Raw genomic sequence first — 12,568 nt, 5'->3', positions numbered from 1 at the left:
CTTTTTTAAATGACCCCCCCCCCCCTTACAATTTCCAAAAACTTTTAGGAGTGGCTGTTAAAGCATCTGGAAGTATCCTACATCCATTGAATCATAGTGGACAATGGCGGCTATGTCCCAAGTTAACCTCAATCAGATACCATTTCATGTGAGATAGCTTGCAATACTGTTTAAAAAATGACAGCTCCCTAGGAATTATAGGAAGCATCTTTAAATTATTACAGCATAGATTAATAAATCTCAATGGGGCTGCACCCATGGGTCTCTTATCTGTCTGGGCGTGCCACAGAGGTGATAGAAGATGGCAGCAGCTACTATGGTAGCTTTTGATAGCCAAAAGGCAGCAGTCCTCGAGCTGGTGAAGGTTGGAAGAGAAAAGAAAAAGCTTTCAAGTGCAAAAGTTATTAATTTTGACCTTTTTCAAATTGTTCTGTTATAGATGTTTAGAATAGAGAAAACACAGTTCAAACAGCTTCTTTTCAAGTAACAATACCTCTTATAGCAGGTAAGTTGTATCTAAGTCTTTGGTGACGGACACAGTGCTGCCAAAGTCAATCATAGTATACGCCTGCTCCCAGAGTAGTTAACATTCTTAATCTATACAAATTTCATTTCTTGCAACATTAAAAACCGGTTTTTGAGCTCCACAATCAAAATGCAAAGTAAAGCCCTGAGCATTGTTTGATTGGTCACATCTAGTTTTATAATGTCCAGTAAAAGATGGGAAGATATGTAAGAACATTACTGTGTTATAAATCTGATATTCAGGGTCCAAATCTTTAGAAACAATGCCAGACTCTCCTCTGAAAGTCATCTTTTGGCCTTTCCAGACAGAAGTTACAGAGAAGAGGACTGGAACTCAATTACAAAGCCAACCAAAGGTCTATATAGGAAAGGAAACAAGTCAGGAGACTATTTTAGGGTTTTATTAGTACCTCTTTCAGCAGAATCAAAATACTTAGCAAATTATTTAAAGATTTATCAAGACTGCTTATATTTTTTCTTCTTTAACAATGTACAACATAATACACTTTGTACTATCAAAACAAAACAAAAACTGTTTTCTTCTATCACTAGATGTTATTGAATATGCAAAGTAATCAAAACCAGAGTGAAAAATATAACAAATGCAGTATATTGTTTGTTTTGCTTCTTTTTAAACAAAGTGCTGAAAAGATCAAACCTCCTCCTTCGCACTGACTTAAATAGATGACTGATTTCCTATAAGAGTTTTTCTTAAATAAATGATGGCCTGGAAGGGAGAGGCAGAGACTATGCTCTTTGATAGCTTGGTTTAAGAAACCATCCCTGTCATTCATACAGAATCCAGGTACATATTCACAGCTTATCTGCCTTGACAGAAAAAAAAAAGTGACACCACTGGAGCGAGGTACATCTGGTGCCTCCCATCTATAGTGGAATTCATAGGCCAGAAAGAGAAAACGGCATTATTTTCTATGCATAGGGGACAGTTTGATGACCCAGTGTTTCTTTAATTATAGTATAATCAGGAAAGAAAAACTAAAATAATGAAATCCATTGCACTAAAGATTGACCCTGACAGTCAGTATTTCCCATCTTCTCACCAGCTGATTATACCCCTCCATCATTCCCCAAAGGCGCACTGCCACGGAGAGCAAAGCAGCAGAGTTTGTCAGTTCTCCTAACACCAGTCAAACTGGAAAACAAGGTAAGGCCACCTCATTTCTTCAGCTGGCTGCCTCTGTTGCGGGGACGCCTTAGTTAGTCGCAGAGATGGGAATTTGGTCAAATTTTTTCCAGAACTTTCAAACCAAAGCAGAAGAATGTGTTTTCCTTGCTGGATTAAAATCAAGTCGCTCACGCTCTCTGAAGGTAAAGCCTGCAATCGCCCACCGTTTCCATCGGCTGGTTTCCTCCCCCTGAGAAATACACCAGGTACAGGGCAAGGGCGGGGTGAAAAATCAGCTTGCTCCAGCACGAGCCATTAGGTCTTCCAATGCCTTGTCCTGGTCATTGTTATGCAATAATAAAACCTCTTTAATGTCCTTTTGCTCAAAACCCATTTCTTTAAATTTGCTCATCAGTTGAAGAAATGCTGTTGTCTGACAAAAAGAAAAGAAAGACTTTTAGATGTTAAACAAGGAAAAGTCACAATTACAGTTACTGCACACCTCTCACTTAGTCCCCCTTGCGCTGAGCAAAAGCTTTTTATCAGCACCTGTCAAAGATTAAGGAAAGGCCCAGGACGGTGAAGAAGTCAAATTCTTCCTTTTGAGACAGGATTCAAGCTGCCCTGCTGATTGCAGATCACATGCTGGGGTTTCCTTTCTGACCCTGGCTGCAGGTCTCCTTTCATGCCAACGTTTTGGCTAGTTTTACCAGGGGGGGGGGGGGGGTCATCTTTATTGATTATGTCGCTGTTCTATTTTCTTGCTGTTGTGTTTAATTATCCAGAACAAGAGAGGAAGGTCAAAGATGTATTGTCCAGATTTAAGTTTTATTTAAAGATGTGCCACAAACAGTATTTTATGGTCCACTTGAACAGTCCCCCGATACAGACTCTAGTTCATTGAAACATGGTCCGTGTCAGGGAATCATTCAGAAGAATATAGAATACTGTGTTTGTGACATCTTTAAGATTAAATAAAACTAATGCTATTATAAATCTGGACAATACATCCGAACACTTCTCTTTTGTACTGGATGGTATTTTGATGGTTTGGTCCTGATCTTTTTGCTTGCTGTTGTGTTTAAGCCATGGCCCTGACCATTCCTTCATCTTGAACATCGGCTGCTTGAGGACTGCTGCAGTCTCTCTCTCCAGCCGCCTTTCTCTTAGCACCATGTGCAGTGGATCTGTGGCAGATGAATACTTCTATGTTTTTTAGGTCAGCAGTAAGCAAACCTTTCAGGCCGTACCCCTCACTTCCATCCATGCAATTGGTTGGACCAAATCCCCAGTTTAGTCCTACGTTAGTAAAATCTGCCTTCCCCCCTCCAATCTCTTGTTCTCACCCCTCACCTTGCTGCTGCACCACTCACTTCCCAGCCTATAGCTCCTTAAAAAAAAACAAAAAAAAAAACAAAACTCCAATTGATGCCCTGCGCAGGATCATTCAGGATCTCTAGTTTACCCATCAGTGTTTTAGGTTAAGTTCTTAACTTTCATCTCTAGTTAAGTGATCACATGACTCCATTTACTGTAAATGGCCTGCAGCACTACTTTGTAGTGCAAAGACAGTCTTAAATAAAAATGAACAATCGGTGCCTGTCCTCTGAAACCACCAGGTATGTTTACAATATGGACTTGCATGAGGACTATAACAATACTTAGCAAGAACAGATTAAAGGATAGAGTGAGAGAATATCATCAAATTTACAGCAATTCCAAAGTGTTCTGTAAGCAGTTTTCCCAAGTAGCTAAGAAGGGAGCTCTTTTAATCGAAGGAGGAATTGTATAAATGGTGCTGCCTGCGCCATTAATGCTAGCAGGTTTCCTGTGTCGTAGATCATACGGGTAATGTTTCCTGCTTTTGAGAAGCTCTGCCTTACAACCCGCTTCTATTTTAATTTCTCCTCCAAAGATTTTCTTTAATTTATGATCCTGCTAATGTCTACTTCTTGCATGTGCTTAAGTGACCAGATTAGTAACTAAAAGCACCAGTAAGTTTTACAACCCTAAACAGTGTTATGATTTCCAAGGAGTCTGGGATGCCCAGCATAGCGAGACCATGTTAAAACCCAAATTTCAATGAGCATAGCGAGGCCAGATTATTTTTTTTTTACTCACACAACAGCATCACTAACCTTGGTGGCTATAAGGATTTATTACAAAACTTGGTGGCAAGACAAAGAAAGGGGCCTGAATGCTGGCTTAATTATTGGTCTTGTAAAAAGGCAAGCTTAAGACAGAAAGGTCAGAAATAGCCTACTAGTGGAGGTGGAGAACGCCCTTACTAACAGATTTTAGGCATGCATGGGAGAACTATGGAGGGCAGTGGCAAGAAAAAGGTCAGGTAAGACATTTGAGAGGGGAGGAGTTGATGTTGGATTGTATATAATTCGTATTCGCACCTACCTGAGGTGGACAAATCTCAACTGGGCAGTCTGGATAAGTTATTTTGGTCCTATCTGCCATATTTACTATGTTGCTACGTCATTGCCCAGTCCTTTTTATTACTTCAGGGCACAGCATTCTGGGATTTGTAACCTGAATTTGCTTTGCACTATAACATGAAGTGGATGTAAGCACATCTCTGATTGCAGTAACATAGTATACATTTGGAGGTTTCATTGCCTCATGTTCCCATACAGTAAGCTCTCACTGCACCTGTGTGTAACTTAAGTGGCCTTGTTTAGGTTGCTATACAAAATGCTCCCATAACTTTGGAACCTCAGTGTAAAGCAGCACCGCATGACTGAGCCAGTGCCTCGTGATTATCCTGGAACTTTCAGGGATTCACAATGCTAGGGATCTCAAGGGTCACAAACAGGTCTTGTCCTCAAGAGTAATATGCACCAAGTGCATGCAAATATATCTGAATATATTTTGTACATCTTGCGAGCAAGGCCTGTTTGCATCCCTTGACAGCTTGAGCTGATGTTAAAGAAAGCCGAGCTGTTAAATAACCCAGGAAATACCATGAACAGAGACTCTTCCAACTGAGTATGTACACTGGTAATCGAAATTTGTGATTAATTAAAAATACCCTAAAACAGAAGCTAATACATTTAAGTATTTTTGAAGTTTTCCTTTTTGACTTGATAAATATGTTCAGTGTTTTAAGTGAGAATGGATAAAAAGCCAGTAGCATATCACAGTGCAGAGCTGAATGTGTCTTCCATCTCTCCAAGAAAGCAGTGTGGACTTTTAAGACCTGGAGAAGGCTGATGAATGAATACATTCAACAAGTTGAAGAAATATGAGCTTCTGGCCTAACAAAAGAAAGGCAGATTTCCTGCCAAATCCTAGACAGCCCCAGTCTCCCAGTGCATCTGTTGGAGATCCTCCCTCTAGATGGATTTGGCACCTCAGAGACTCCGACCAAATTTCAGTCAAATCTGTTGAAGGGGAGAGTCTGGATACATCTCCATGGACAGACGGACGGACACAGCAATAGCTTATCTAAAAAGACATGTGCTGCCGCAGGACAGTTAATGCCTATGTAGTGAATGGGGGAAGGGCTTTAGCTTCCTAAAAGCAACATTTATGCACAGCTCGTGCTAAAATACAAAGCACTCTTTTTTAGCTTGTCTAGGCCACAAATGTTTTGCTCTTAACACTTTTCAGACTTCAGCTAGGACTGATCAGAGTGCCTGCGATCTGTAAGCTGATCTATAATAAGCTTCTGACTCACATAAAAATGAAGACTGAAAACACTTTCAAACTAAGGTGGTCTAGGGCAGGCTAGCCAGTTCTACATCTGGTTGTTCATGCTTTTATTTAGAGAAACTGGTAGCAAACTTTACAATGGGACAAGGCCAGTCTAGCTCATACTTCACTAACTAAAACCTGCTTTTGCTAACAATGAAACTATCTCCATGCTACACTGACTAACAGTGCAGAGTTCTGCCTATTTTTTAGCCTGGTTTCCTATAGGGAAACTGACCCTAAACAATCATGTGTGTGTGTCTCCTTTCTACCACAAATATAGCACCCCCTGAAACCAGGCTCCCACTTTTCCAGTCTCTCCATTTAAAGATTTTGACGTACTTCCTAAGTGACTAAAGCACAAAACTGACAACATACTCAAAGCATGAGTCAAAAACCAATGGTAACATCTAAACAGAGGCAACTGGGTAGGACAAGCTTTATCTACCATCTAGTGTAAATCCTTTATTGCATATTGTAAAGCATTACTACCTGCCATACCAATGCAGTTATGCCAACTACTTAACTACATCACAGCACATTTATAACACTTCCTTCACGTCTGATTATTTGCAAGAAATTCCAGCCAGGACAAAAGGGGCCTACTTTCTGGGATGCATGTAACATGCGTCTGTGGTCTGCACGTGTGTAAATCTGAACATTCTCCCTCATGTCCTGAAAATCTGGTGTAAGAGGACACCATACAAGAAACGATATCGGGAGACAGACACTAGTGATCTCAAGCCTTTTCCTTCAGAAAGCAAGCCATTAAAACTGGCTTCAGGTAGCTGGGGGAAGGCGGGCAATACTCTGGGGCCAGCCATGGAAAGGTGCCTCCGTACAGCAGTTTGGAGGTATTCCTCCTCAATCCCTGCACTCGTTCTTAGACTGTCCTCTTGGTCTTCCTCCCCTTCCCTGAGAAATGCTGGCCGACATCTGCACAGATCAATGCATTACTTAACATTTATAATAAGTGTGTCTAAACAGAACTTTTCAAAATTTGTTAGTGTGCTCCATCTCAAGAATGAAATATAAAATTGGGGCTACAGTGATCTGATTTCATCTGTTGATAGTACCGAGGTTTCAACGATTCTTACGCAAACATTCAAGCAAAAACCATTAATGACAAAAAGAGCATACAGACTGCAGCTTGACCCATAAAGCATCACTTCCCTCAGGGGATACTCAGCCAGTTTTACTGAACCCCTTACAAAGGCACCTTTTACAGTCTCTATACATATCATCATACAGGGCAAAAAAGGAGCAGACCACATTTTGGGGTTTTTTTTTTGGTTTTTTTTTTTAATAAGGACTTGTTTAATCCTCTGTAAATGGCCTCACCTTCTCCTCCGAACACTCATACATTTCCAGAGCTTCTTCTACAAGACGTGGATCAAATCCTCTCTCACACAATTGTCCATGCACAAACAGGTATTCAAGGACCTAATGAGAAGAAACAAGATTACCTTCTATGCAAACCCAGGAAAACATCGTAACAATAAGGATTCAGTAAAGAGGAAAATTACTAGAATACCTTAAACGTGTGTGTGTTACTTTAGAGGCAGTCATGGCATGAGGGGCTGAAAAGAACATTGCAAACAGCAAGTGATTTATAGTAAAAATGGATAGCTGGCTAGCCTGATGGCCGTCTAGTAAAGGATCAACTGGCCCAACCACTCTGCTTGGTTGAGCTCTAAGAATATTTCCCAGCTGACAGCTCTACAAGCTTGACAGACTACAGATTCAGTTCCCTCTCTTCAGAAAGGATCGCAGGAGAACGAACGCTCCGTGTTGAGCGCCTGCTCTCCCGACGCGCACCCAAGCCACCTCTCTTGAGCACGCGATCCTATATTTAAAAATGAGGAGTTGTGCTAAACAGTTGCTAGGGATGATTATACACCCCTAGCACCTCCTTGGCCCAGGAAAGGTATCTGTCAGTGGGTTTAGGAACCGATGCTCAATTTTACGAGTGTCTCTTTTCCGAACCCGTTGACAGTGATCGGTTAGGATAACGGACGCCGATAAAATTGAATGTCTGTTCTAACCAGACAGCACTTTTTTTTTTTTTACACACATTTTTGGTTCCTTCGACTTAATATAGCTAGGATATTAAGTCAGAGGGTGCACAGAAAAGCAGTATTTTCTGTACTTTTTTCGGCAAGTGTTAATTTATGAGCGTAAAATGTGTGGATTGGCCGTGCATTTTACTTTCAGAATCCCGAGTGACTAACTAATAGCTTCATCAAAATGCATTTTCATGTGATGAGCGCTATTAGTTTTCAAGGGGTTTGGCCACGCGTTTGAGGCGCTAAACCCCTTCAGTATAAGGGGTAATAGGCGCGCGTCGATAACACGCATTTGGCTGCATGTTTAACAGCACGCACAGCCAAGCGCACTTTATAGAATCGGCCAGAGAGTCGCATCACCTCATTCAAGTCAGTTTTAGTGTTGCTCCTCATTCCCTGTGTACTATTCTGAGGGGCCTATGTAATAAGCCAAGCAATAAAACCGCACTGAGATTCAGCACACAGTTTCTTAATCTGCATGCTAAATTTGTTTTTAACTTCCTGATGCAATAAGCTAACGGCATGCTAATGCATCAGAAATGAAAAATGTGAATGAAACCAAAAACACAAGTAAAGAAAATGCTTATGACAAACATTTCAGCACAAAGTTTGTTTCCAGGACAGAAAGTCCCAACTACAACTCCCAGCATGGGAACTCCAGCTTCTGCCCACAGATTACAATCACTCCACCTCTGACCACAGGTTAGGCTTCCAATGCTAAGGAAACATAAGATAAGCCAGAGCCCCTCTCTGCATTGGAGGCTAACAGCTAATACCATCATTAGCACTGGATTTGTAGGAGAGGGCACTAACCCTTTGGTACATTGTTGTGCACAAATCTCCTGTAGAGTATGCACAAAAAATGTGCACACAACTTTGGGTTAAACTGCACTCTAAGCAGCACACATTATATTGGCCCTTTAAGGAGCCAGGGATATAAGACTCAAGTATGTGTAGCTGTATTGATCTAGGCCGCACTGAATAGTTTGTTCAGTTGTACTAATTTATACCATAAACTGCATAGCATACTGGTCTGTTGTAGCAGTATAGAACAATAAATAAGTGAATACATTTCCATATCAAAACTAACATCCAAAGGCCTTCCTGCCTTACTCTACATCTCTCCATTCTTGGTCTTCCTACTGCATCTGTCACGTGCTTGATTTGGTTCCCTGCAGCTCTGCTGCATCTGCCACCATCTATAAAGTAATATTTCCACATAATAAAAGCCAATTTCCATCTGTCACAGAAATTGGATATTTATTTATATTCTGCCTTTCAGCCACTTCAAAGCAGACTACTCATAAAAGTCTCTTGCCAACTAATCAACTTCCGAAACTGGTGCCAAGCCACCCTGGCAGCCAGGGACTCAAAGCCCTGGTTCGGTTTCCTTTTGAGTTGCTGAAAGGAGCTTCCCACACACAGAAGTACTGAAGTGGGCAAGAAGGGACAGAGCAGGCTACTAGGGAAGAGCATGGAGGGAAGGGTAGATCAAGATAAGCGGGTGGAGAGGAAGGACCAAAAACAATGTAAGCAGTACCTCTTTCCAAACTTGTGTTTATTCAATCAGGACATTTTTGAGCTCTTGCATTCTTCTACTTTCCACATCTTTCCTCTTAGCCTCCCTAGATTTCATATCATGACCCCTTACCTGAATTTTCCTAGAGAAAATGGCAACTTGTACTTTATTGAAGAAAGTCAAATATTTACATGTTTATCATGTCTTAATTTTCTCTGTGTAGGGTCTGTGTTGCTTCTCTCCTCTCAATGTCCATGGGAAAATAAGGCCCACAGGACTGAACACAGTACTCAAGGTGAGGCCTCCACAGTGACCCATACAAGGACAATACTCCTTTTCCTTATTGGTGATGCTGCTGCCTATATCCCTGTACAAACAGCAAGATTATCCAGGAGGATCACTCCTAGATCTTTCCTGTTTGTCCTCTTATCTGATAAGTAGCTCATGGAGCTGTTGCACTTCAGACACATGATTTTTCCCAATTCAATCACAGCTTCCAAAACCAACTATTCTCCCACTTTTTTCAAGTCCTCCCTATTGTCTACCTTGTGAGAGGACACACAAATCTGGGCATCATGCTCTCTCTCTAGCTGTGTTTAAATCCCATCTGAAGACTCCTCTTTTTTAAACCGCTTTTAAATCTTATGCCTGATTGTCTGCTTTTAGTCTTGTTAGCTAGCTCTCTTTTTAACCATTGCCTTGCTTTATAAAATACCCCAAGAAGATGAAGTAGTAGCAGCAGATTTGTCCCTCAAGTCCCCCTGCAATGTCACTAAGAAAAGGTATTAGAAAAAAAAGTCTAGCACCAAACCATGAACTTCCCTCAATGGTAGGGACACCGGTGACCACCGCTCAGTTCTGTTGCACAGATTTGAGTATCTTTATTGGAAAGGCAGGGAATAAATTAATGTTTTGTTGTAATCAGTTTAGTCCAGTTAACAGCTTTCTGCCTAATCATAGACTGGTTTGTTTACCAGTCTTCTATGTAAAACTGTATCAAAGGCATAAGAGAAAGCCAGATAAGCAACACCTACTACATCTCCAAGCTCTAGTCTTTTCACTTCATCAAAGAACACTTAGCAAGTTTGCAGGATGCTGCTTGTGAGACACTGTCTGAGGTTCCTCATCTACCTATTTCAAAGCAATGCCTTTTCTGACAGCAGCTATGGAAACACGGCTAATCAACAGACCAGGTTAAACCTCTTAGGCAGACCAGGAGTGCCTCCAGGCCATGGGCAGGAGCCAAGTACTGCTCTAATATTGACAACTATTGGGGTAATAATATACAACACTGCACGTTGATTGCTTAGTCATGCATGGTAACTGCAGTATTTGCATATGGGACAGGGAAGGAGGGATGAGAAGGTCATTTACAAGAGAAGTGGAAGAACCTAAACACACTGGAGGCACCTGCAAGTAAATGCTTAGAGAATTATGAACAAAAAATAATGCTTGAAAACTGAAATGTCAAACAAATGGAAGACATTTTTTTTAGAATTGGTTTATACCAAAAAAACATTTCTTTGCATATTTGTATATAAAATACTATTGAGTAAAGGTAAAACTAATGTTGAAAAATTAATATTTTCTATAGATGAAATATTTTTTGATATTACACCAAAATTTAACAAAATTTCAAAATGGGTTATTACTTTAAAACAAGTTTTAAAATTATCTCATTTAAATAAATTAGCAAATTTATGGGGAAGGGATTTAGGAATATTATTAACTGAAAAAGAAATTATAGCATTTTCTTTAATTTATAAGTATTTAATGATAGCTAATTTAAGAGAAATTCAATTTAAAATTATACATAGAAGTTATATTTCTAGAACAGGTTATTATATGAGATTATGGAATAATAATTTATGTTTAAAATGTAAAATACAAAATGGTACTTTTTGTCATATGTTTACAGAATGTCATAAATTAAAAATATATTGGAGTAAAGTACAATGTTTTTTAGAAAAATTGTTAAATACCAATATTGAATGGTCAGGTAAATTATTGTATTTACACTTATGTGAACACATGAGTACGATGTCCAATGGAGAAAAAAAAATTTTATGTTTATCACTTTTATTGGCTAAAAAAAATATATTAATGTCTTGGAAAGAAGAAGTACCACTATATGAAACATGGATAAAATTATTACACCATACTGCATTATATGAAATTCAAAGAAGAAAAGATATTCAAAATCCTCATCAAAAAATAAAACAAAGAAAATATTTCCAATTATGGAAAAATGTTTTGCTATATATTACTTAAATATATTTAAAGGAGAATGTTTATAATAATTAATATATTGTTTAGAATAGAAAAATATATTGATGTTATTTATTTAAAACCAATTCTTTATTATAAATATAAGGAAAAGTATTTAGGGAAAGTAGTTGGGAGGACTTAGTAAAAAAAAGGGGGGGGAAATAGTTGGGTGGAATTAGTAATAAAAGGGGAATAATAGTTTGGAAAATTAATAATTGGGAAAGAATTACAAATTATATTTTAATTGTAAAAATTTTAAAGAAAATTGTTATTGTCTAATTTAATTTATATTTAATTTGTATATTATGAAAATTTAAATAAAAATAATAGAAGAAGAAAATATTCCAATTTGATACCAGATGGTCCCAATTATCCTATTCTGGTCTTTAACTTCTTTCCCTTAGGCTGGTTAGGGGTAAAAGCAGGAGCAGACTGCAGAGAAAAGAAATGCTCAAAGGCTTGCTGGCCAGCCAAACAGCAGCCCTGGAGGAAACCTCCGAGCAAGATTAGCACAGGAGATGCTGGGGCAATTAACCTACAGTCAAGAAAAAAAAAAATGAGCAAGCTAATGCTGAAGACCATATGCAAAATGAAAGGCATTCTGATCTCAGGCAGCTTTGCTGCACAAGTAAAGCCGCCATACCTGTTCTACATTCTGTCCTTGCTTCTGCATGGCTCTCATGACGTTCTCATACGAGTAGCCCATGCTAACGATGGTCTCCACACACTGCCTCTCACTGCTGGACAGGGCCTGCAGCAGGTCCAAGTACACTGCTCCACTGGGCCACTTGGTACAGCTGGTGTTAATGGACACTTTGGACAGCGGGACCTGCGGGGCTGTCGTCTGCCAAAGAAACAAAAAGAGGCCTGAAAAATGATGGCTATTAACATTTCATGCAAGGACGTGGGAGTTTTAAGTTTCAAAAACCACATTAAATCCTTGTAGTCACAGAGATATAATGTACTATCATGGTAACAAGTACAAATACAGTTGCATTCAAAAAAGTTGAGCTACCCCTGGCAGGCCTGGATTTGTCAATAAGCACACTAGGCCTCTGTCTAGGGGCAACAAAAATCTGAGGGCTGCAGGCTGACTAACGATATAAAGATATGCTGCCTTCCAGCTGCACTAACAGGCCGATACAGTACAGTGCGCTCTAGCGGAGCGCACTGTTAACCCGCATTTGGATGCGCTAGCTTTACCCCTTATTCAGTCAAATGCGCGTCCAACCCCCCCCCCCCCCGAAACTAATAGCATGTTGATGACCCTATTAGTCATTCCCGCACGATACAGAAAGCAAAATGTGCAGATACAAAATGTGCGATACAGAAAGTAAAAACTAGGGGTGTGCATTCGTTTTG

General features: G+C 39.8%; 1 protein-coding gene across 3 annotated transcripts in view; it reads right to left on the bottom strand.

Annotated features, from left to right (window-relative positions):
• Positions 1 to 911: 911 nt before the first annotated feature.
• The window catches only part of UBAP1 (ubiquitin associated protein 1), a 95,231-nt gene continuing 83,574 nt past the window's right edge, over positions 912 to 12,568 (bottom strand). For 2 of the 3 annotated variants that reach the window (XM_029581209.1, XM_029581217.1), the window contains exons 5-7: positions 11,850 to 12,050; positions 6,695 to 6,796; positions 912 to 2,084 (exon numbers count right to left, since the gene is read on the bottom strand). In XM_029581209.1, coding sequence (XP_029437069.1) covers positions 1,944 to 2,084; positions 6,695 to 6,796; positions 11,850 to 12,050 — 444 coding nt within the window. In that variant the 3' untranslated portion in view covers positions 912 to 1,943. The remainder of the gene's footprint in view (positions 2,085 to 6,694; positions 6,797 to 11,849; positions 12,051 to 12,568) is intronic. The other variant, XM_029581228.1, reaches the window with a different exon arrangement.

Source organism: Rhinatrema bivittatum, chromosome 1 (assembly GCF_901001135.1).
Source record: "Rhinatrema bivittatum chromosome 1, aRhiBiv1.1, whole genome shotgun sequence".
Classification (NCBI taxonomy): Eukaryota; Metazoa; Chordata; class Amphibia; order Gymnophiona; family Rhinatrematidae; genus Rhinatrema; species Rhinatrema bivittatum.
The sequence above is the reverse complement of the archived record's forward strand: the minus strand, read 5'-3'. Positions and strand labels throughout refer to the sequence as shown.